This window comes from Malania oleifera, chromosome 2 (genome assembly GCF_029873635.1).
Source record: "Malania oleifera isolate guangnan ecotype guangnan chromosome 2, ASM2987363v1, whole genome shotgun sequence".
NCBI lineage: Eukaryota > Viridiplantae > Streptophyta > Magnoliopsida > Santalales > Ximeniaceae > Malania > Malania oleifera.
In genome coordinates, this window is record NC_080418.1 from 93,277,561 (window position 1) to 93,303,415 (window position 25,855).

The 25,855-nt window shown below is 34.8% G+C and overlaps 1 protein-coding gene across 2 annotated transcripts; it reads left to right on the forward strand.

Moving 5' to 3' along the window:
• The first annotated feature begins 392 nt into the window (after positions 1-392).
• Positions 393-25,512, forward strand: LOC131149870 (DEAD-box ATP-dependent RNA helicase 53, mitochondrial-like). 2 transcript variants are annotated; one of them, XM_058100656.1, is made up of 8 exons: positions 393-963; positions 6,968-7,095; positions 7,234-7,645; positions 8,017-8,115; positions 8,258-8,482; positions 8,957-9,118; positions 19,705-20,223; positions 24,939-25,512. In XM_058100656.1, the coding sequence occupies exons 1-7, from the start codon at positions 550-552 to the stop codon at positions 20,188-20,190; spliced, it is 1,926 nt and encodes a 641-aa protein (XP_057956639.1). In that variant the 5' UTR covers positions 393-549; the 3' UTR covers positions 20,191-20,223; positions 24,939-25,512. The 2 variants fall into 2 exon arrangements, with proteins under 2 accessions (XP_057956639.1, XP_057956640.1); XM_058100657.1 differs by lacking the exon at positions 24,939-25,512 and having other exon boundaries at positions 408-963; positions 19,705-20,453.
• The last annotated feature ends 343 nt before the right edge of the window (positions 25,513-25,855 follow it).

A 25,855-nucleotide genomic window follows, 5' to 3' on the forward strand; every position in this document is an offset into this window, starting at 1 on the left:
ATATTTTTAATGTATATTACTCCGTACTTTTGTTATTTTAATCATATTTATAATTGTTATTTGATTCAAGCGGAAAAATGAGCATTTCTTAATCGAGTTTTTAGTTTATTTTAAATTTAGAAATATAACTAAACAAGTTGTTGATTTTCAATTTCTAGTTTTAATTTTTATTTTTTAGTTCTTCGATTTCATAATTTTTAATAGTAATAAGACAAGGAGAAAAAATAGAAGTAAGGATATTGTAATTTTTTTTTTGTCGAAAATTGCTGACATTAGTGGCAAGAGAGGGGGAGGAAGAGCAAAGATGGACAATTTGAAAAGACAAATCTGCCCTGGTGATTTTTTGCTCATTCAGACAAATATACCCTCCCATGCAAAGCACTGCCGCACGGACCGTTTGGACAGCAATTGCAATTTAGGTTTAAACCTCAAAGTTCGTCCGTCCTCCTCCGCCCGCACCCCCCTGCTAAAACCCTAGTTCTGTTACTAGGGTTCTCTCTCTCTCTCTCTCTCTCTCCCTCTCTCTGTAAGACTAGACAGCCAAAGACGATGATGAATGTTATGCTGAGGAAGGCACCGTCGATAGCGTCGAAGCGGACGTTGGCAGCCTTATCTTCCATTGAAGCACTTTATCATCATCAGCCTCATCATCGTTATCTGTTGTCGACGGACATTGCCTTTCTACGAAATGACGGTTTCGGTGGTCAAACGGGGTTCACGGCACCCAGGAGGGTGGGGTTTGGCAGCATCGGAGGAGTGAGGGATTTCCACTGGAAATCTGGACCGTTGAATTTCAGGGCGTCGTCCCTGTTGCAGGCAGAGTTCGCCGTGGCTGATTATTCCGACGAGGAGAAGTCGTCGAAAGCAAGTGATCAGGGTCTTGAAATTTCCCAGCTTGGGATTTCTCAGGATATCGTTTCTGCCTTGGCGAAGAAGGGTATTACCAAGCTCTTCCCCATTCAGGTATGCACATTCTTTTAATCCATACTATTTTAGATAAAAATTAAAATATTTCGCTCATTGTGTTGTTACTGAGAAAGGGGGAAAATGGAAGCTAGCTGCAGGAGTGAGTTTGAGTAACTTTTGCATTATTTTCTGTTATTTTCCTTCTGTTTCTAGCTGCCAAACACAATGTCAGGAGTGCTTTTAAATGTAATTTGTTGGTTCTGTTCTTGTTATGGGTGATCAAAATGCTTGAAAATTAAGTTATTGCAATATCGTATGGGGATAAACAGAAAGATGCTACAGAATTGCAGCAGCGACCCACCTTTGGGGAGTTGTGGAGAGCTGTTCTGTAGAAAATGACAAGTTATATAATTATTGCTCAAATTTGAAAGTATGGTTATTTGTGTAATTATTGGGTTGTTGTGTCTGTTCAAAGCGGGGAGAAATGGCTCATGCTGTGGTTGGTTCTTTGAAACCAAGGAAAATAAAGGGAAATTAAATCCACACTTTATTTTGTTCAGTTATTTTAGGTTCGATAGCCTTTAATAGGCCAGGGGTCCAAACTGACATGACTCTGTTTTGATATATTTTATTTCTAATGTCCCAAGTCTTATAGTTGTAAATTTAAAATTGTGAACGTTCATTGATTGTAATTGCAAAATTAGTTAGTGCAGTGAAAGAATGTTTGGCTTATTTCTTGAAATCATTTTTGTTGGTTAATGTATATATGTTTAGCCTGCAATATCTCCCATTCGTATGTTCCCAGAGAACTTGGTAGTTGTTAGTATTGGGCTGTGTTGCTCCTATTTTTTGCTGACGTTATTCTGTTACGCATTGTCTTAATAGGATTTGAACTTCAAGGAAGCAATTTTTTTTTCTTTTTGTTGTTTGGTGGTGGTGGTGGTTGGAAGAGGGGGTGTTGTATGCTTGTAGCTTGTAGCTTGTAGGTTTACATTTTGCTTGCAGTTTCAAAATTTGCATAGTGCCTACAATCTGACCAGAATACTAAAGCTATGATGGAAAAATTGTATGTCTTGAAACTGTAGCTTATAAAGTGTGAAAGTTCTGGGTTTTATTTTATTTTTGTTTTTTATTTGTATTTTTTTGTTATGATAATACCAATTATAGTCTGATTTTTTAAGATTCTACAGGCAAATTAGTCTTAGGTTTGAATTATGTTTGTAGATTTGTAGAGAGGGGAGGCAAATCACCTTTCCTTTAGTGCAAAATAATTCGTACATTGCTTTATTTGCAAAAATTTAAGGCTATATGTCTAATTTCAAAATATTGGGTGGTATGTATGAATAATATTAATAATAATTATAATAATAATAATTTTTATTATTATTGTGCATACTAATTCTTGAAAAAATTAACTCATTTTTGTTTGTTTAGCCATTTTTGTTTCATTTTTTGAACAAATTCAAGCTCTTTCCACATGATTCATAGACATTCTCCGCAAATGCCAAGTAGTAATTTTTGGATACTAGTAAATATGTCACGTTCGCATAAATTGGTGGAAAAAGATTCATATAGCCGACCCCACCTAGTGGGGCTAAGACTTGGTTTTGTTGTTGTTGTTGTTGTTGTAGTAAGTCACATTGGTTGCATGTGATTTCATATAAATAATATTGTGTAAAATATTTTAATAATTCTTAGTTATGTTTAGATATATTTATAGTACAAATTAAAAATATATTGTGATAATTTAGTTTGCAAATATTAAAGCATGACTATTCAAAGCTATTTATAAAAATTATACTTTATAAAATTATAAGATAAAAACATACAGATTAGATGCTATTGTGATACCACGTGGATGAAGGGACAAGAAGAATCTTAAAAATTATCGTACATGACATATTTATATTACATTACAGATTAAAAAAAATAATGAATGCATATAAATTTTCCCATTATTTTTATTTTTTATTAATAAATTTGTGGCAATTTCTAAATTGTGTTTTCTACCTAAAATCTTTATAATTATTATTATTTTTGTTTACTTACAAGATCGTGGATTCATGTAGCCAACCACACCAAGTGGGACTTAAGGCTTATGTTTGTTGTTGTTGTTTTAATGATAATTAATGAGTTTTTAAATTTCTACTAAAATTAAAATTTATTATTTAGAAGTTCTTGTAGGTTTACAATTTTATTTCTAAAATTTATTTTTAGAAGCTGTATTATCTAACTGATGCTACACATTTCGCAATAATTTTAGACGACATCAAAGGAATTTAGATATATTTTTGGGATATACCTTTTATTTAGTATTTTTAATGTCATTCTATTTATTTTATTTCCTTAATCAAATAGATTTTTTTAGGTTCAAATCATAAGCTATTCAAATAAAATTCCTTAATGTATATTTGTCTAATTTTTCTTGAATTTGTTTTCTCAAAATTGCTTTTGTCTTTTAATAGGTAATTATGTTTTGTCTACAAAATGATTTACACTATTCATACTTTTTAGTTTATATATGATATTTACGAGTTTATTTTATTTTTTAACCTGATAAAGTTTCTTTCTATTAATTTAATGATTTAACTTATTCAAAGTAAATTTCATAAATGTAATTTTATTGGTTTAATTTACTTTCTTTTACAAATGTTTCGTCTTACTTTTAAAATTTAAAGATATATATTTTTTTCACAAAATTATTTACCCAATTAGTACTTTTATCAATTTATACTTCATAGTATGGATATAGGTATATTTATACTGTCAGTTTATTCTAGACATTCTAAATGTAATCCTATCTAATTTTGCTTGAATTTGCTTTCTGTGCAACAACAACAACAACAAAACCAAGCCTAGTCCCACTAGGTGGGGTTGGCTATTTGAATCCTTTTCCGCCAATTATGCAATCATGGACCATTTTTTTTGATAGATTTAAGGATATTAAATCCTTACTCACTATCTCTTCCCAAGTTATTTTAGGTTTACCCTTACCCCCCACAGTAACTAAGTCACTCTTCCTCATAGGTGCAATATGTGGCCTACGTTGCAAGTGTCCATACCATCTTAGTCGTCCCTCCATTGTCTTCTATAGGAGCTACACCTAACTTACCACGAATATGTTCATTCCTTAATTTATCTTTCAATGTTATACCACTCATCCATCTAAACATTCTCATCTCGGTAACTTTTACTTTTTGGATATTATGTTTCTTCGTTGCCCAACATTCTGATTCATGTAACATAGTTGGTCTTATAGTTGTCTTATAAAACTTTCCTTTCAATTTTAAGGGTATACTACAATCACAGAGTACACTTGAAGCACTTTTCCATTTTACTCAACCTGCTTTAACTCTATGCATTACATCATCTTCGATTTCTCCTTCAGCTTGCATAATAGATCCAAGGTATCGAAATCTACAAGTGTTATTTATTTCTTCATCATCAAGTTTAATTTTGTCTCTAATATTCCGCTTATCATTACTAAAATTACATTTCATATATTTTATCTTATTTCTACTTATTCTAAAGCCTCTAGTTTCGTCAATTAATATAATATCATCTGTAAACAACATACACCATGGGACCTCCTTTTGAATACTCTTAGTCAATTGGTCCATCACTAAGCAAAAAGATAAGGACTCAAAGCAGATCTTTGATGTACACCTATGGTGATTGGAAATTTTCTAGTTTCTCCATCTATAGTCCTTACACTAGTCATTACTCCATCGTATGTATCTTTAATGACATCGTTATAGCTACTACACCCTTCTTCTTTTTTCCCCTGAAACCCACTGTAGAACTTCCCTAGCTATCCACTTTCTCAAGGTCAATAAATATCATATGCAAGTCCCTCTTCTTTTCCCTAAATTTTTTCATTAATCTTCTTAAAACCAAATTGATTTTCTGAAACCTTTGTTTCTAACCTTAATCTTTGTTCAACTACCCTTTCTCATAGTTTCATTGTATGACTCATAAGTTTAATTCCACGATAATTATTACAATTTTGAATATCGCCTTCATTTTTGTATATAGGCATTAAAGTGCTTTTCCTCCATTCATCTGACATTTTCTTAGTTTTTACAATTGTATTAAATAAATTAGTTAACCATATAATTCCGTTATCACCTAAGCATTTCCAAACTTCAATTGGGATGTTATCTGGTCCCATAGCTTTCCTATTTTTCATCTTTTTTAGTGCAAACTTAACTTCGTTAACTCTAAGTTTGCGAATAAATCTTATATTTTTAGTCTTTTCCTCATTTGACAATTCTAAGTTTAAGTCTTCTATTTGGTTTTCATAAAACAACTTACTAAAATAACTTCGCCATATTTCTTTAATGTCTTCGTCCTTAACCAAGACAATATCATCCTCACTTTTTATTCATTTTACATTTCTTAAGTCCTTACTCTTCCTTTCTCTAGCTTTAGTAAGTTTAAATATATCTCGTTCTCCTCCTTTTGTACTTAATCTATCATACAAACTATTAAATTATCTATATTTAGCTTCACTAACGGCCTTTTTTGCATCTTTTCTTGCCTCCTTATATTTTTCAAAGTTATCTATGTTTCTACATTTTTGCCACGTTTTATACCAAATTTTTTGTCTTTATGATTTTTTGTACATCTTTATCCCACCACCAACTTTCTTTGCTATTCGAGAATTTTCCCCTTGATTCACCTAAAATCTCTTTTTCTATTTTTTAATAGAGTTAGCTAATCTATTCCAAAGAGTATTTGTATCTATCCCATCCTCTATGGTTCAATCCCCATCTTTGATCATTTTATCTTTAAATTTTATTATATTTTCTTCTTTTAGGTTTCACCATCTAGTTCTTTTACACTGGTTTATTTTGTCATTTTTTCTTCCATTTTTTTATACATATATCTAACACTAAGACTCTATATTGTGTGGTTAGGCTTTCACCTGGAATAACTTTACAATTTTTGCATGATAAACGATCAACCCTCCTAGTTAGAAAAAAAGTTATTTGACTTCTATTTTGTCCACTTTTAAAGGTTATTAAGTGTTCTTCTCTCTTCTTAAAACAAGTATTCATTATACTAAAATCATATGACATAGCGAAGTCTAAGAGCATCTCTCTAGACTCATTTTTGTCTCCATATCCATAACCTCTATGTATCCTCTCATAATTTTTATTTTCTCTTCCAATGTGTCCATTCAGATTTCCTCCTATAAATATTTTCTCAATCCCTAGTATGCCTTGTATAATACTATCCATATCTTCCCAAAATTGTCTCTTAAGATTTTCTGCTAAGCCGGCTTGAGGAGCATAAGCACTAATGATATTTATTATCTCGTCCTAATACCATCTTGTTTTTTATAATTCTATCCCCTACTTTAGTTACATCCATAACGCTATCTTTTAAGTTTTTGTCTATAATAATGCCTACTCCATTCTTATGTTTTTCTTTTTCAGTGTAACAAAGTTTAAATTCTGATTTATCATTTCTCTAGCTTTCTCCCCTACCCACTTAGTTTCTTGAAGGCAAATTATATTAATTCTTCTTCTGATCACTGTATCCACAATTTCCATGTTTTTACCCATAAGTGTCCCTATATTCCAAGTTGCTAATCTAATCCTAGTTTCTTGAACTAATGTCTTTACCTGCCCACGTCCAGAATGATGTAGGAACCCTTGCATATTTGACACCGTAGCGCCAACATAGTGCGTCGCTTCGGGGCGATGGCCTAGCCCACCCTCGCCCACTTTTCATTACACCAGATCTTTCATGAATACTTGGTCTTAGTTTCAAAAGACAAGCATATTTTGTGTACAAAATGATTTACGCTATTTATACTTCTATTTAGTATAGAATTTATTTGTTTTAGGAATGTTTGGCCTTACTTTTTAAGTTTTAAAATATTAGGAGGCTTTTGTCCATAAATTAATTTACATCTACATATTTTATTCCTTATAGGAATTTTTTGTCTTCCTTTTAAAAGATAAGGATATTTTTGTTCACAAAATAACTTACACTATTTGTACTTTTATATACATTATAGATGTGAACATTTATTTAAAATCACATTATGCAGAAAGCTGTGCTGGAACCTGCAATGCAGGGGCGGGACATGATTGGCCGTGCTAGGACAGGGACAGGGAAGACTCTTGCTTTTGGAATTCCCATCATGGATAAAATTATTCAGTACAATGCTAAGCACGGGTTTGTTCTTTTGGTTTCACATTCGTTATTTTTCTTTTCCTTTTGTGAAGATGGATCATGCACTCTATTGGTTAATTGTGTGCAGTTTGTTATATTTGCTATTCACATTATATGTTTTATTTTCAAACATACATACAGGCTTGGAAGGTATCCTTTGGCCTTGATTATGGCCCCAACAAGGGAACTCGCTCGGCAAGTTGAGAAGGAATTTTATGAGTCTGCCCCCAATTTGAGTACAATTTGTATTTATGGTGGCACACCCATCTCTCGCCAAATGAGTCAGTTGGACTATGGTGTTGATGTGGTTGTTGGAACGCCTGGTCGCATTATTGACCTTGTTAAGAGGGGTGCTTTAAATTTATCAGAAGTTCAATTTGTTGTTCTTGATGAAGCTGATCAGATGCTTAATGTGGGCTTTCAAGAGGATGTTGAAGTAATTCTAGACAAGTTACCGCAGAATCGTCAGAGCATGATGTTCTCTGCAACAATGCCAAATTGGATAAAAAATCTTAGCATGAGATACTTAAAAAATCCTTTGATGATTGACCTTGTGAGTAAAAAGAATTGTAGATTTATTTGATTATGTTTTCCTGTAGAAGCACCAGTTGGGTTGGCATGCTCTATTCATGTAGAATGATTTTTTTTTACGTCCAAATTTGGTAAAATAAACTTGAGAGGTGAGAAAGTGGGTTCATTGCTCCTATTAGATAATCTACATTTTTGTGATAAAAATTCTGTTCAGAAATGAAAATCAGTGTCTGCTTTGTCCTGTTTTCTTGGATAACTGAAACAAAGGCAGTCAGTAGCTAGTGTTGTTTCCTAGTAGATATAATTATGTAAAGCTGAATTATAGGAAAATAAATGTCTATAACTAATTAATTCTCACAATTACAGGCTTACTATTTACTTGTATACTTGTAGGTGGGAGATTCTGATCAAAAGTTGGCTGAAGGAATTTCCCTGTATTCAATTGCATCAAACATGCATGGGAAGGCATCAATTATTGTGCCTCTGATAAATGTACAGTCTTGAGCTTTAATCACTTCTCTTGCAGCATTGTGATTAATTTGATTATTGTGATGCTTTTAACCCCAACATTTTAGAAAGAGTTCTTTAACTCTGTTAACAGACCTTTTCTTATTGTAATATTTATATTTTTTAGGAGCATGCAAAGGGAGGGAAGTGCATTGTTTTCACTCAAACAAAGCGTGATGCTGATCGATTGGCATATACGATGGGAAGAAACTGTAAATGTGAACCTCTGCATGGGGATATCTCACAAAATCAGAGGGAAAGAACACTTTCTGGTTTCCGGGATGGGCGCTTTAATATTTTAGTGGCTACTGATGTTGCTGCCCGTGGCCTTGATGTACCGAATGTTGACTTGGTGAAATATCCTTCCTTTTTCAGTGAATTGTGTCAATTTCATATTTTTAATTGACAAAAGTTATTATAATTTTGAATAGATGATTTGGTACCTTATTATCTTATCTTCTATTTTCTTGATAGAAAAAATTTATCATCTATTTGCCCCCTCTCTTCCCCCTTTCTTCTGAAGCCGCACAGCCTAACTAAGTTGTAGTAGGATTGTTGTGGATTTGAAAGCTAAGAGATTTAGAAAGGGGTTAGGGTGAATTTCAGTGAGGTGGACATGAGCGAATATTTGCAATGTACATGCATATTATGTTCTTGTAGGATTTGCATGATGAAGCTGTTTAATAAAGGGTATGCTTCGCCTAGAGAAAAAATTATCCACCCATAGTTGCTTAATTATTTGCTAATAAAATGGATTAGTTGCTGAATTATTCACATCTATTTTAAACTCCCGAATGCACTAACAAGACCTCATATTTTGGATCAGGTGATACATTATGAACTTCCAAACTCTTCAGAACTTTTTGTTCATCGGTCTGGCCGAACAGGACGTGCTGGGAAGAGGGGAAGTGCAGTTCTTATTTACACAGATGATCAAGCTAGGGCAGTGAGGAACATAGAACGAGAAGTGGGATGCAAATTCAAGGAGGTTACTATCAATCTCCTCTTTTCCTTACATGCTCTTATTTTTGTTTTGTTATTCAATGTTTTAGATCCGTTTAGTGCCATATTAAGGCTTGGGATGTTGAATAAGTAGGATTGAAAGCAATGTTTTAAAAGGCGAAGGCACAAGGCAAGGCGCTCTAACCCTTAAGAGGCGAGGTGTAAGCCTTATGGCGTTGGGGTGTAAGCCTTTTGAGATTTTATTTTTAGATAAAAATATGTAAATAAATTGCATATTTTAAAAATTAAGAAAATCACAAATATAATGTGAAAAAAAAAATCAAATATAATTTTCTAATTGTTGGCTATTCAAAAAAATTGCTAACTTAAATTCATTACGTAAAATCAAGACAAGAGCTAGCTATAACATTACAAAGTTCAAATTATTTTTCAAGATCTAAGATACAACTAAACTGTTTTGGAAAGGTTGAGGTTCAAGAGTTTTAGAAATCAACTCATATTATGACATTCCTTTTATATAAACAGGGAGTTAAAATTTTCTAGCCAAATCTTGCTTGAGAATCGAACACACTCAAAATGCGTAAGCCTTAAGTAAAAAGGCGTGCCTTTTGTGCAAAAGCATTGCCTCAGTGTGTAATGCATTTGCCTTTTTGGGATTTGGTATTTTAGATTAAGCCTTAGGGCGTTTTAGCCATGCCTTGCCTTGAGGCGAGCCTTGATTAAGCCTTTTAAAACATTGTTGAAAGCAAAATTGATGGACAATGTGTTGTGTGGTGGCACTGACCATCATTGTCAAAATCACTTTTTGAACTGGGATTAGGGAAGGGTTCATGAAATCGGATTGTAAGCCTGAAGCATGAAATCACAAGATCCTACTAACTATGTCAAATTACTACCACTAGTTCAGATATACTTGTGAAAGGTTCTAAAGAAGCCCTTGTATCTCATTATTGAGTGCAGAATGCGAATAATACTCTGTAAAATTAATGTTACTGTCATTATTTTAGAAGCACAAAAAAAAAAAAAAAGAATTTTTTGAGATAATTAAAGCATTAACATGTCGTCAAGTTCATATGTGGTCAAATTTCTTAGTACCTGTTTTAAATACATAATTATCACTGCAAAATTAACACATGATTTAATATATGAACCTACGCAAATGCAAAGTAAAGGTGTCCATGATAAAAATCATAGTACGAAAAATGCCAAAGTAGGATAAATTCCCTATGGCATTTTCAGCCTAAATATCATTTCCATCATCTCATCATCACCGCTATTACATTAGTGCTGAAGCCAACGCTGCTATGACCAAAGTCATCAAACTCCCAAGTCCTTCAGATGTTGGCTCATCAGCATTATCAACACCCCGAATCTGAACATCATCATATGTCCTGTTAGTGTCAAAATTTTCACAACTTTCCCTTCATCTTAGTCACTTTCATCTTTTTGATTGACTTCTTTCATCTTGCTGTACTATCAAGATGACAAAACAATTTATTTTTTTGATAAATAGAGGGAACTGACTTTTTGAGATTAAATCTGCAAATTTGTTCTCAGACCATTCCTTTCCAAAACATTTTTCAGATAATTTCTCTTATCAAATACAGTCATTTCTTTATTGAAGTTGCTGACTTTCCTCTCAATTCATTCAGAATAAACCCCTCAGACTCAAAAACCACAAAGCCCTCTTTAGTGCCTTGGAGACTATAAGGTTGAACATGGTTTGCTTTGCTACAAATCCCTCGGGATGGAAGTGCCTCAAAATCAAGACACATGGAGGAACAAGTATTGACAAGACTTGAGATAAAAAAAAGCCAGATGTTCTTTTTGGTCCTGATATCAAAGGCAACTTTTATGTTTGATCGATCTGTTCTTCGGTCCCATGCTGTTGTCTTCCTAATTCCACCCCCTTTACATGCCCAAAATTTGACCATATCCAACCCAAAAAATTCCCTACAACGGACTTAATGTCAAATTCTAACTCACAATCACCATTGCTAGTAGTAGTGAAAAAGTCTCAAACCCGGGCCTGAAATCCAATCACCATTGCAATCACTAAACAAATTTAAGTTTCATTCAAATCCACACAAATCCAAATCCAAGGCCTGAAATCCAAACTGTCAAACTAGGTTTAAACATAGAGGAAAAGTCATATTTTTCCCCCCAAAAAAAAAAAGAAGGCAAAGCCACCCAAAATTTGACCGTATCCAACCCAAAAAATCCCCTACAACAGATTTAATCATCACCATGCTTACAGGAAGGTGTCAAATTCTAACTCGCAATCACCATTGCTAGTAGTGGGGAAAAAGTTTCAAACCAGGGCCTGAAATCCAATCACCATTGCAATCACCAAACAAATTTGAGTTTCATCCAAATCCACACAAATTCAAATCCAAGGCCTGAAATCCAAACTCTAAAACCAGGTTTAAAGATAGAGGAAAAGTCGTATTTTCCCCCCCAAAAAAAAAAAGCAAAGTCACTCAAAATAGAACTTTTAAATTGGCATTTTTTTGGGAATCTAAATCCCTCACAATTCATTGAGGTAGTGTTTGGAGTATGGATTTTGGGACTTGAATTGAATTTGTGTGGATTTAAGAAACAACTCAGTGTAATTTTATATTATATTTTACCCAAATTCACACAAATTCAGATTCAAGACTCAAAGTCTATGCTCCAAAATGAAGGGTGAAAATATTACAATTTCTAACAATTTTGAAGTAATAATAAACATAAATTAAAAAGAAAAGAAATAGAAAAAAGTTAAATTACCTTAATATTATTGCAGGTTAGATACAAAAATTGAAGACAATATTTGTTGAGTGATTTAATTGTAAGATTTAAGAGGGCGAAATTCCCCAAGGTTAAACTTCCTAATTTAATGCATGTAAAGAAATATATATTTTTTTCATTCCCAAAAGTAATGTAAAACAACTTCTATAGAAATATCATGTGTGTGTGTGTGTGTGTGTGTGTGTGGGGGGGGGGGGGGGAGGGAGAGAGAGAGAGAGAGAGAGAGAGAATGCTTATACCCATGTGTGCTTATCACAACCATGGGAGTATCATTAGAAATTTCATTGTTTATAAAGCCATTATATAGCCCTTACTAAATCCAAAGACTCGGCCCTTAATCTGAGAGCTTTGGAGATTGTGGAGGGGCATCGATTAGTTGGAAGAGCCTCTTGAGCTGCGGATCTCTAGATATCCCTTGGGCAGTAAAGAAAGTTGGTGGTGCAATCAAGATATCCAAGAAGCCTTTATGACAGAGATTGGGTATAAAACATGGCAACGTTGTAGGAATATAGAAAAACTCAGCAAGTATAAAGAGGCAAGAAAAAATGTAAAAAGGCCATTAGTGAAGCTAAATATAGAGCTTATGATACTTTATATACAAGACTAGATACGAAATGAGAAATAAACTTTTATAAACTTGCTAGAGTTAGACAAAGAAATGCAAAGAATTAGGTAATGTAAAATGTATAAAGGACGAGAACGATGATGTCTTAAGAACAAGACAGAAAAGAGAGGTGTTGAGGATACTTTTGTAAGTTGTTTAATGAAAACCAAACTGAAAGCTTGAACTTGGAAGTGACAAATGAGGAAAAGACTAAAATAGGAGATTTATTCGCAAAATTAGAATCATTGAAATGAAGATTGCTTTAAAAAAGATGCGAAGTGGAAAATCTATGGGACCGGATAGCATACCAATTGAAGTTTGGAAATGTTTAGGGGATAAAGGAATGGAGGAAAAACATGTTAATACCTTTATACAAAAACAAAGGCAATATTGAAAATTGTAATGACTATTGCAGATTTAAGATTATGAGTCATATGATGAAACTATGGAAAAGGGTAATTGAGCAAAGAATAAGACTTAAAATAAGAGTTTTAGATAATTAATTTGGTTTATGCCTAGGAGGTTGACAACAAAATCTATTTATCTTTTAAGAAGATTAATGGAAAAGTTATTTAAAAGAAGAGGGACTTGCATATGGTTTTTATTGACTTAGAGAAAGCATATAATAGAGTAATTGGCGAACTTACTAGGAATATCCAAAATAAGATCCCTTGGTTATATGAAATGTAATTTTAGTAATGTAAGGAGGTGTAAAGGAGATAAGGTTAAACTTGATAGTCAAGAAATTAATAGCTCTAGTAGATTTTGGTATCTTAGATCTGTGCAACTAGAAAGAGAAATTCGTAAAGATGTAATACATAAAGCAGGTTGGGTAAAATGGAGAGTGCGTCAGCCGTGTTGTGTGTTTGTAGAATAACCTTAAAATTAAAAGAAAAGTTTTATAAGATGGTTGTAAGACCAGCCACGCTTAATGGATCATAATGTTGGGCAACTAAGGAACAACATATACAAAAAGTGAAAGTTGCTAATATGGGAATGTTAAGGTGAATGAGTTTAATAATTGTTGAGATTTTGATTAAATTAATGACCTAACTCAAAGATAGGTCTCTCCCTCTATTTATAATACAATCAAAAACATTCTAGTGACAATAATACCGCCTCTCCCTCTCTCTATAATACAATCAAATACATTCTAGTGACAATAATACCCTTATTAACTCACTAATTAACATACCAACACACTTAATAATAATACTAAAAGACGTAAATAGCCTCTTAACACTTCCCCTCAAGTTGGAGCATAAATCTCATATGCTCCTAGCTTGTTACAAATAAATTTAACATGAGCACCCTCCAAAGATTTGGTAAACAAATCAGCAAGCTGCATATCAGACCTCACTTAAGCAATAGTAATGAGCTTCTGCACAAGTTTCTCTTGAACAAAGTGACAATAACTTCAATGTGGTTCATACACTTATGAAAGATGGGATTGGAGGCAATATGAAGAGCAACATGTTCCAACATCAACTTCATAGGCTGAGAATTTGAAAAACCCAATTCTCCCAATGTGTTCTTAAACCAGACATGTTCACAAGCAGTGTTAGTCATAGCTCTATATTCTGATTCAGCACTTGACCTGGCCACAAGTTCACAAGTAGCACTTGGTTGTGGATCTCTGGTCGGAAGGCTACGCAGCCCAATCTGCATATGTATATCCATGAATATAAGTGTGACCCTGATCACGATATAAAAGACCTCTCCCAAGTGCACCTTTGAGATATCTCAAGATTCGAATTACTGCGTCCCCAATGATTTGTCCTCAGAGTATCTAGAAATTGACTCACAACACTTGTTGCAAAAAATATATCTGGCCTAGTGACTGTGAGATAATTCAACTTTCCAACAAGTCTTTGGTATTGTCCAGGATTTGACAGAAAATCACCCATATCCGACACTAACTTGTTGTTAGGATCCATAGTTTGATAAATCGATTTGGATCCCATCAATCTAGTTTCATCCAACAAGTCAAGAACGAACTTCCTTTGTGACAAAATAGTTCCCATACGAGAACTAGATACTTCAATATCAAAGAAATATTTTAACGATTCCAAATCTTTGGTTTGAAACTTAGTTTGTAGAAGAAGTTTGAGACTTTGAATGCCTTTATCATCATCACATGTAATAACAATATCATCCACATAAACAACAAGAAGGATCCAACCTGATGAAGTATAAAGATAATACACAAAATGGTCCACTACACACCGTCGAAGACCAAACTCAAGTACTAGCACGAAAACAACCAAATCATGCTCTGTGAGATTGTTTTAAACCATATAGTGCCTTCTTGAGCTAACGCACTAGCCCGACTCACTGTGGGCAACAAACCCAGGTGGTTGCTTCATATAGACCTCCTCAAGGTCACCATGCAAGAAGACATTCTTCACGTCTAACTGATGTAGAAGCCAATGACAAGTAGTGGACAAGGGGATGAACATGCATACCGATGTAAGTTTGGCAACTGGAGAAAAGTTGTCGGAATAATCCAAACCATAAACCTAAGTATACCCCTTAGCAACAAGACAGGCCTTTAGACAAGCCATAGAACCATCATGGTTGACTTACATAGTTTGTGCCTAGCGGCTACCAAACACGGATTTGCTAAGAGGAAGAGATACCAAGTCCCAAGTGCAGTTGTCTTGTAAAACATTCATCTCTTCAACCATAGCATTCCTCCACCCAGAGTGGGCTAAGGCTTCCGAAATAGGGTAGCCCTTTTGAGTATATGAGTAGCCCAAAAATACACATTTATAGCATAGGGATCCAACTTATCCACCTTAGGAGTTAGTTGATGAACAAAGGTCACACACCCGCATATACAAGGAGGGAGAGAGAATAAAGGTGAATTAGGAAAGAGAATGGAGTAGGGAATTTTACCACTAAGAACAGAGGATGAGATCCTGTTGATCAAATGGCAAGGAGTAAGTACAACATTGCTACAAAACACTGTAGGTATATGGATTTGATAAAGTAAGGTGCAAGTGATTTCAAGGATATGTCTTCTCCTCTCTACAACCACATTTTGTTGAGGAGTCTGGACACAGGATGATTGATGGACAATACCAAACTAAGTCATATAAGTAGTGAATTGTGAAATGAAATACTCATTAGCGTTATCACTTTGAAGTATTTGAATTGGCAAAATCAAATTGAGTCTTTGTTTCAGAACTAAAAGCACAAAACACATGAAATAACCCAGAACATTCTTTTATTAATTATAGCCAAGTCATTATTGAATAATCATCCACAAAGGTTACAAAGTACTAGAAACCCAACTTGGACACAACTTTACTAGGACCCCAAACATCAGAATGGACTAACATGAAAGGGCTTGCACCCTGTTTATTGACTTGAGAAGCGAAGGGGATATGATGGTGCTTTCCTAACTAACAAGACTCACAATCAAGACTAGACACATAACTCAAAACAGGAACAAGGCGTTTCAACTTTTTTAGTGAAGGATGACCAAGATGAAAATGAATTTGGAGAGGTGTGACAATAGCAGTGCAGGCAGTAAGGAGATAGTTGGTCAAAGTGATAAAGTCCAGTAGCATTTCACCCTCCGTCAATCATCTTCCTCGTCTTCAAATTCTGAATAACCACAAAATCAAGGAAGAATGTTATTGAACAATTCATGGATTTATTAATCTTGTTAACAAACAAGATTGAAAGGAAACTTGGGCATATACAAAACCCAATTCCCTTGATTGTAGTGGTGGATCCATTAGCAAGAGTAACACAAGCTAAATTTACAGGATATTGAAGAGTAGAGAAGAAATTAGGTATGCTTGTGATATGATCAGTGGCAACAGAGTCGATGACCCAAGGACTTGGGTGAGAAGTACTGGATGATAGGCATACTGTGAGATTACCTATTTGGGCAAGAGATGCAATGGGAAGAGAAGCTTGTTGTGATGTTTGATACTTGCTGGAACTTGGAATACTCTTCCTTTGACATGGATACAGTACGTTGCCCCCCACTTGGCCCCAAAGGTGTGGAGTCGGTGGTGGCTGCATTGGCTGCCCCCAAAGGTGTGAAGTCGGTGGTGGTTGCATTGGCGACATGTGATGATCTACCATGGAGATCCCATCACTGCTAAATAGTTTGATTAATTCGTCCACAAAGAGTGCACTTGTGTGGAGTGCCTCTACCTTGTCCATCTCTACTACCATGACTACTCAAACCACCTCGATAATTTCTGTGGTTGTTTGGTAGAGAGCTAGAATCACTCATGTAACAAAGGTTGTCCTCTCGGAGCCAGATGCAAAAGTAGGAGAATGTGTGCTAAAGGAAGCATAAAGGACACAAGAATAAACATTGGCAAATGATGGCAACTTTGCACTACTGAGTATTTGGGACCGGACTGCCTCAAACTCAGGTCTCAAGCCCATTAGAACCCAAAGAACTATCATTTGCTCCCTCTGCTTTTGCATCTCATGGATGTCGGTGGTTATAGGTTGCACGACGTTAAGCTCCTCATGAATACACTTCATCTTTCTAAAATAATCTGCTGTGCTCCTATCTCCTTGTTGTAATTGAAAGTACTCCTGGGATAAATCATTCATACGTGTAATGTTACTAGAGCATAGAAGCTTGGCATAATCCCAAATATCCTTGCATGTATCTAGATGCATGCACATCCGTGCAATCTGCGGCTCCATAGAATTCCACAAGAGGGAAACAATCAAGGCATCTTCTTGAATCCACACTTCTTTTCTCTTCTCATAAGAAGGATCAAATCGGAGCAAGTGGTCAGATTTTCCTTATCGTACTAAATAAACTTGACTAGCTTTAGACCTTGGAACATAATTCTTTCCATCCGACTTTTGAGTCGAGAATGGACTAGAAATTCAAGACCTAAATGATTCACTTTATATTGAAAAGCTAGGACTTTGCGATTCTTGTGGATCTAATTCATTGAAATTCCATCCTGTCTGGGGCAGCGATGAAGGAAACATGTTTTTGGGATTCATAGACTCCATCCCAACACAAGCAAACTTGCAGCCACACCAATGTCAAACAAGAAAACAATCAAAACTAATTGGGACAATCACAAACTATGTGAAGCATCAACACAACCATGGATGAGGTAAACAACTTAACTTGACCAAAAAGTAAATTTGCTAAATTGAGAATGCTAAGGTGAATTAAGTGCTATAACACTAAATGATAAATTAAGGAATAAACTCATTCATAGTAAGTTAGGCATAGCATGAGAAGATAAGATGAGGAAAGGGTGTCGTAGATGGTTTGGACATTTGCAACATAGGCCAACTAGTGCATGAAGGGGAGTGAGCTAGTTATCATGAGTGGTAGTAGCCAGTAGGAGAGTGAGGGTAGACCTAAAATAACTTGGAATGAGATGGTAAATAAGGATTTAGTAGCCCTTAATTTGTGGAAGGAAATTGCCCACAATTGTGTGAATTGGTGGAAAAAGGATACATCTAGTAGACTCCACCTAGTGGGACTTAAGGCTTGGTTTTTTTTTGTTGTTATGAGCTTGATTTGCATTTGTAATTTGAGCCCAAAAGAAATTTGAAAAGAGCGGCCCAATTGCCTCACAGAGTACAAACAGCTGCTGGAGTGAATTGTTAATACTTAAAAATGACCTAGAATTGCAACATTAGTGAGTCCAGCCATCATTCCAGAATGATGTCAAATGATACCATTTTCTTAAGCACATTAACATATCTTTTAATTCTATATCTTTTAATCATACGCGTCAAAGCATATTTCTAACAGTACTGACACTGAGCACCCGTCTCTACTAAGAATAAAGAGAACTTGAATCCAATTTTTAATGTTCACTTTATTGTTATAAACTTTCAAAATATAACTCCTTAAAATAAAATTGATATTAAAACTAAACAATTAAATGTAAAGGTTAAACCAGCTATTTAACACAAACTAATTAAATCACAATGCCACATTTGTAAATTGAAGGAGACATGTGGCGTTGTTGAGGGTCACTTGGCAAATTAATTGGCAACCCAAAGAAACAACCCCTTGTTATTAGTTTCCATAAGAAGCTGTTTCCTCCAACGATAATTATCTCCAAGCCATATTGCATTGCTAATCTGCCTTCAGAAGAAGCCATCAATGTCGTATGCACCATACGTAGAGATGCAGGAAGCCTGCTTTAGAATTCCATCATTTTTGCAAGTTCTCATTAAAAGGTAGATGCTACGAATTCACAAGCCTTAGTTCTTCCAAGGTCACGGAGGAGGTAAGTGTGTGCAAAACCCTATTATCAATGAAAGCTACAAATAGCCAGCTTTAGAAAGTCTCCTACTTTTATGGTCTTCTTCAAGCTTTTCATTGTATTTCTATCACACAAATGGTGGTTATTTTTTTTTTTATTATTGTGTTCTTTGATCCTTAATTCTAAATGTCGGAATATTTCTTACTGATTTCAAGTGCTATCCAAATGAAATATTTCACAGGAAATGTTCGTTTTAAGAAATTTGGTGATATTTTACTAGGCATAGAGGAATGTGTTCAATTGAAGTTCATTGAATGGGCAAAAAGATGAAATTTTCTCCATCTTAATTGCAAAATACCTAGGGTTTTTTTTTTTGGGGGGGGGGGGGGATGGTGGGGTGGAGTAATAGTCATTGAAATCTGAAGTCAAAACCATATCCTGTAAGCCCTTTTTGGGGATAACTAAAATGTTGAGAAAAGGATTATTATTACATCCATTAAATTTAAATTTCTGGATGCTTGGAAGGTCTTGTGCTTTGTAATTGATTATTTCTACATTGCTCTGTACCAGCAGTATCCCATGTTGTTTAGGCTCTTTCAGAACAGTACTTGGCAGATGATACGACATTTTGTTTTTAAATATTGTACATGCAATTAGCTTACCACAGAAGCAGGATGTATACTGAATATGTTAATGTTATGCTTGTCATACCTCTGGGATGTGTATTCAATATTTTATGCTTACTATGCGTGGTGGTGTACTCATATACTACTTATAATTCATGCACACACTGTTTGAGCATGTGATGCATAGACTGTTGTAGCTTATATGCATGCACAAACTTCCACCTTCATTGCTGTTTTTCAATGTGACACTCATGCATTTAGAACCTATTTGCCACATTGTGAACTCCCTCGCGCACACATGCTCTCTCTCTTTCCCTGTTATTGTGAAATTTGTAATGACTTGCTGCTTTCCTCATGTTTTTGCCAGCTCCCTAGGATTTCTGTTGAAGGAGGAGCCAGAGATATGTTTGATGAAATGGGGCCTGGGGCTGGGGTTGGTGGCCGCCGATTTGACTCATATGGAAACAGGGGAAATGGTCGTTTTGGTGATTCAGGCTTTGGTCGTCCTGGTGGCTATAGTGGTTCTGGATTTGGTCGTTCTGGTGGATATGGAAGTACATCACCTGGTCGAATGGGTGGATATGGTGAGCCTGGCTCTGGTAAGATGGGTGGATATGGTGGATCTGGCTCAGGAAGATCAGGTGGTGGGTTTGGTTCTAGTTCAAGCCGCCCAAATAGCTTTGGCAGTTCTGGTTTTGGGCGTTCCAGTGGCTTTGGGGACTTAGGTATCTCAAACCGTTCAAGTGGTAGTGGATTTGGTGATACTCGTGCAAGCCAAACCAGTGGTGGTTTCAGTGGTGCTGGTTCAAGTCGTTTTGGCAATTACAAAAATGACAGATTTAATAGTGATTGAAAGGCTTGGACAAAATAAGTATGATTTCATGTGGTAAGTCTATTATGCTCTTAATTGCTTAATTGCTATTATTTGAATTAATCTTTTAATCGTTTGGCCTGTGTTCTGCTGCCATGTATTTATGAGGGCCTTTGATATTGGTTACTATCTTTGTATTTATTGATTTATTTGTCTGATTTTAGAGAAGAATTTGTGCCTATGTGCACAGACCTTGAAGTGTTAAGTAACTACTTCGAAGTGAGGTATTTATACTATTCCATGTTAAGTAACTACTTTGCTAAAGTTTGAGCTGATAGGTTGTTGGTAAACAATGTATATCAAGCCTTAACATTCCTCCACATGTGCAGTTCAATTGCATGTGGAAGAGAAACGAACTGTGAAAATCATCCAACATGAGGAATAACATAATTTTTTTTCCCTTTACACAGACAAAAAATGTGGACAAGAAGAATTAGAACATAGGAACCCCTGGTAATGTGGCTCTGATACCATGTTGTGAACCTGAAAATCTGATGGGGAAGAGAGAGAGAGAGAGAGAGAGAGAGAGAGGGCGGGGGGGGGGGGGGGGGAAGATGAGTGTCTGCCATGTGATGTGAAGTTTCAGAGGCTGCCATTTGGTCATGATCTGCTATGTATAAAGAATGAATATTGTAAAATATTTTGGGTACAAAATGTCCTATCTTTTGAAAATAAAAGATAATATCTCTAAAGAATTAATTTAGGCCAAAATTAATTCTACATATATTTCTAGACACATATTTATACTATATATAAAAATCTACATTATTGTACTATATGAGGGTCTTTCTTTATGGGAGGGTCTTTCTTCTCTTTGTACATCTGTCCTGAATCCACAACGCCAAATCATCTTTACCCTTTTAAAACCTGAAAATGATATTAGCCAAAAATCCTCCATGGACACTCATTACTCTCCAAATAAGCCAGAAAAACTATTCCAAACCAAAGGAGAGATGGAGGAGCAGGTGAGAGATCGACACATCCAAAACTTTCAAAACAGAGAGAACAATCATGGGAGGTAAGACCTTAATATGTCTTGTACTTTGCAGCTGATTGTTAGTGTTAAACTTATTAAGAGCATTCAACCAAATAGAAGCCTTATTCTTTGAGGGGACTTTTTCCTTTGAATAAAACTGTGACGTGCGAAGGACATGCTTTTATTGGTTAAATGCTCCAAAAAAAACTTCCCTATAAGGATCAGAAGTCCTTATTTTTCAATTGTCTGGAAGGGTCAGAAGAAACATCTTGTTTCTTCAACAATATTTGATCTCTAGTGGACCTCTGATTCGAACCCAGATGAAGTTCTGACCATCTGTCAGAGAAATAGAACGACCATGGATGGTAGTCCCTCCTATAGGAAAGAAGACTACCCTCCAACAAACTTTAATAGGGAAGCTCCAAAGAGCCCCTATAAAAATGGAAATCCCAAGAGAATTACTCCCCGTTTGAAGTAAAGAATGAAGAAATAAACTCACTATCCAAAGAGGACAGTCGGCACAAACAAGGAAAAGATGTACAAAGCAAAGAATCCCCTCCCGAATGTCTTCCCAAAACCGAATGTTGTGATCATTTCTCACTATAAAATTGGTCTAAGGAATGAAAAGAGGACCTTCCAAAAGAATTTCACAAGAACATGTCCACCCCAAATTAGCATCCCATTTATTACTGTCCAAGCCAAATATACTTTTATTTTGTTCCAGAGGGAAAGCTCCCCTATGGAAAACACCACAACCATTAACTCATTGTGCCCCCCCCCCCCCCCCCTCTCTCTCCCCCCCTTCTTTTCCTCTGCTTTTGTCAACTCCTTTTTTTGATCTACAAACAAACAACCTCCCAACTACCCAAATGATACTTTACTCCCTTATCCTTGACCAAAGAAAATCTCTTAATATTTTCTCAATATTCTTTCCCTTCTCCTTTTTAGATCTACAAACAAACAACCTCCCAACTACTGAAATGATACTTTTTCTCCCCTATCCTTGACCAAAGAAAATCTCATGATTTTTCTCAATATTTTTTTTTGGAGGACGTGGGAATTGCAACCACCAATCAGCCACATTGGACCCCCTGGTGCGATATCAAACCCACAGGACGCTGACTGGCCCCACAGCTAGCAATTCAGGGAAATCATGAGTCTGATCTTAGATGCAACATACTTGAACCCTCGACCATGCAACAGACAAGCCCAACGAATTGAGCAACCCTAATAGGATTTTTCTCAATGTTACTCGCTACATAAGGATTTTAAAAATAGACATGAAATAAAGAGGAATATGAGCAAGTCAGCTGAATAAGGGTAATATGCTCTCCTTGAGAAAATTTTTATTAATTTATCATCATCCTTTAAGGATCAACAAATATCTAGTTGCCACAGTTTCTTGTCTCAATCAACAACCAAAATGTTAATTGTACCCCAAAAAAAAGGCCTGATTGGTTGAAAGACAATACAAAATCAATAGTAGCATAAATGCTACAAAGAGAAGATATATCATGGAAAAAAAAGTTTAGAATATAGAAATCTCTTTGCATGTTTTAGAACTCTTGTAAAATGTCTAGTATTTTGGATGTATAATAAACTGAACTTGGATCTGTTATGCAAGCTGAAAGAGAAATTGAAGAGAATTTAATGGATAGAGTTAAAGTAGGTTGGGTAAAATGAAGAAGTGCTTTAAGTCTGCTTTGTAATCATAAAATACCCTTAAAATTAAAAAGGAAAGTTTTATAGGATGGCTACAAGACCAGCTATGCTATTTGGATCAAAATGTTGGCCGACTAAGAAATAGCATATTCAAAAAGTAATAAGTTGTCGAGATGAGAATGCTTAGATGGATGAGTAATATAACATTGAACGATAAATTAAGAAATGAACATATTCACGGTAAGTTAGCGTAGCTCCTGTAGAAGATAAGATATGGGAGGGATGACTTGGGCATTGCAACATAGACCACATAGTGCGCTAGTGAGAAAGTGTGAGTTAATTACTATGATGGGTAAGGGTAGACCTAAAATAACTTGGAACGAGATAGTAAGGATTTAGCCCTAATTTTGTCGAAAGAAATTGTCCATGATCACATAAATTGGCAGAAAAAGATTCATGTAGTCGACTCCACTTTGTGGGACTTAAGGCTTGTTTTGTTGTTTGTTGTTGTTTTTCAATATCATAAGTTCAAAGTTTGGAATTATGAGAATTCACTAATTAACCATTAAATAAACAAAAGATAGTATCAATAAAGTGGAAGTTTTAGAGGTTGTTTGGTATTATTGTTCAAAATTATGAAAACGAAAACTAAATACCAAAGTGAAAACCTAAAAACCGGAAAACAGCAACCTATGTGGTTAATACCTATAAAAGTAATAAAAATTAAAAACTTGTTTGAACAACATTTTTGTCCTTGAATCAAATAACAATTAAAAGTATAGCTTAAATAATAAAAATTAAAATTAAAATATTATAGTAAATATAGAAATTATTATAGTTATTTTTTTACTTAATAATATCTCAAAAATTAATTTTTTGTGCTACAAAAAACAATCTTATTGTACATGAAAATTAAAAAATAGTAAAAACATTTTTTAAAGTGACTTAATTTTTCTTCAAAATTTTTGAAATTTTATGGATATTTTTGTTTTAATTATTTTTTGGATTCAGTCATTTAATTTAGTTTTAATTAAAAATTATGTATAAAATGAATGATTTAATTCACAAAATTAATTTTACATATGAAAGTATTCTAGCAACAACTCACTGAAGCAACTGAAAGTCTGAAAGTCATAGAATCTGATTTCCAGTGTTTTTGTTTTTTTTTCAAAAATAGATGAAAACCAACCAATAAAACAGAAAATTAGTAACGGAAACAAACTTCTTGTCATAATCTGTTTATTTATCAGAAGAAAAGAAAATAGAAAACAAAAAATAGAAATAGTACTAATGGGACTCTTAGTTGGTTTTAGCATAGTTTTAGCTTCTGATTATGTCATAGTTGGATGTTTTTTCACATATACCAAAACCATTGTGAAGGCTTTGTTGAGAAAAAAATGGTAAATAAATTTCTATCAGGCATCATTCAATCTTCATCAACGAGTGTCTCTTGAAAGTTTCAAGATATTTCATTGGATGAGCTCCCCATCCATTTTATTTTTTAGATACTGAGACTCACCTTAGTTCATTATATTAAATGTCTAATAATTTTTTTAGTCATTTGCACTTGCGCATGTGTCACTGACGAGGAGTCCTCAATTATATTAATTCAGTGGTAAGAGATCAGAGGGCTAAGAAGTGGTTGTCTTCTGAACAATTTAATTTGTGGTCTGTTTTTATTTCATCTTTAGCAGAGATTTATAAGGGTCTTGCTTTTCAGGAGAGAGTTGATGTACCTTCTTTATTTTCTTGTCTTGTATTCCGTTGAATCCTTTGCTCCATTTTGTATTCTTCTTCCTGTCTCTTTAGAAAAAACTCCTCTATAAAAAAAATATTAATTAATTTGGACCCAACTTAAATTTTAAGTGTGCGCGCTTGCACGATAGCAACATTGGCCTATTCCAAGGCCATAGATTGCACCATACCATACCATTATTGTATGAATCCGAGAGGCCTTACAACTACTAATTTAGCGGGTGAGCAGTATTAGAATTTGGATTTTGGTGTGACTTGGTGAGAAGAAAGGCTTAATTAGTGCTCACCCTCATCCCAGATTCAGTGGTTCTGATGTTAGTATATTTTGCAATGGCAGGAACAAGGAGAAGACTGCTTCAAGAAAATGAACGCTGCAGTGATCTGGCATATCAGGTTTGCTGAAGGGCTACATTGTATACTGGAGATTTCAATTTTCTTAGTGCTAATGTGCTCTAGTTTGGCACTTTGACATTTTTGCGGGTGGTTATGAAGTATTATATTTATGGTTAGAAAAGATATGTTATGTACTTAGATATCAAGAAGGGCTCTTAACATGTAAATCTATTTTAGGTAGGTTCTCACCCACTCTTGGTTATATCATGCTTTCGCTGCTGATCTCATATGAAAGGTTCAGAATGCAAAGATTTCCTAGTTTGAATATGTTTTCAGCAGCAGTGCTTAGCATGTCAGCGTCAAGTGGTGATTGGTATCATTGGTCATTCAGTCTTACTGCGTATATAAGCATGCTTTGTAGGAGAGCAGGTAATTTGCTGGCCTTATTTGCTTATCCCATTATAAGAATCTTTAGATTTACGAGATGGATGTACTGATGGGATCATGTTTTATGAGGGTTCATATTACATGACCTGGTTTTTTTGTTTTGAAATAAAACAATATGCTATGCTTCATCTTTTTGTAGCGTGGAACTAGAGTGGAATGCATAAAAAAGTTCCCTGGCATTGTGTTCTGGTTCGTGAGTGATTAATTTGTGCTCTACGAAAGTATTGCCATTGTTGATAAAAGACTTTTCCTCCAAGGTCTCGGTTTTGAGATTTCAAAAATTTTATTGGTTCTTAAAATTCAGACTTCCATTGATGTTTCAGAAATTTTATGAACTTCCTTTCAAGTTTGACAGAAAGATTCGAGGCTCTGTTGACATGTAGCAAAAAGATAAAAGGGAATTAAAATTAATTATCGAATGAGCGTTGTGAAATTTTACTAACGATGATTGGTTTGCTTTCCTTTTTTGGATAC

Excerpts from the sequence above, each read along its gene's own strand:
- LOC131149870 (XM_058100656.1), top strand. The coding sequence starts at position 550 with ATGATGAATGTTATGCTGAGGAAGGCACCGTCGATAGCGTCGAAGCGG. Across the intron at positions 7,646-8,016 it reads ATCCTTTGATGATTGACCTT|GTGGGAGATTCTGATCAAAA; the intron begins GTGAGTAAAAAG and ends GTATACTTGTAG. Across the intron at positions 8,483-8,956 it reads ATGTACCGAATGTTGACTTG|GTGATACATTATGAACTTCC; the intron begins GTGAAATATCCT and ends ATTTTGGATCAG.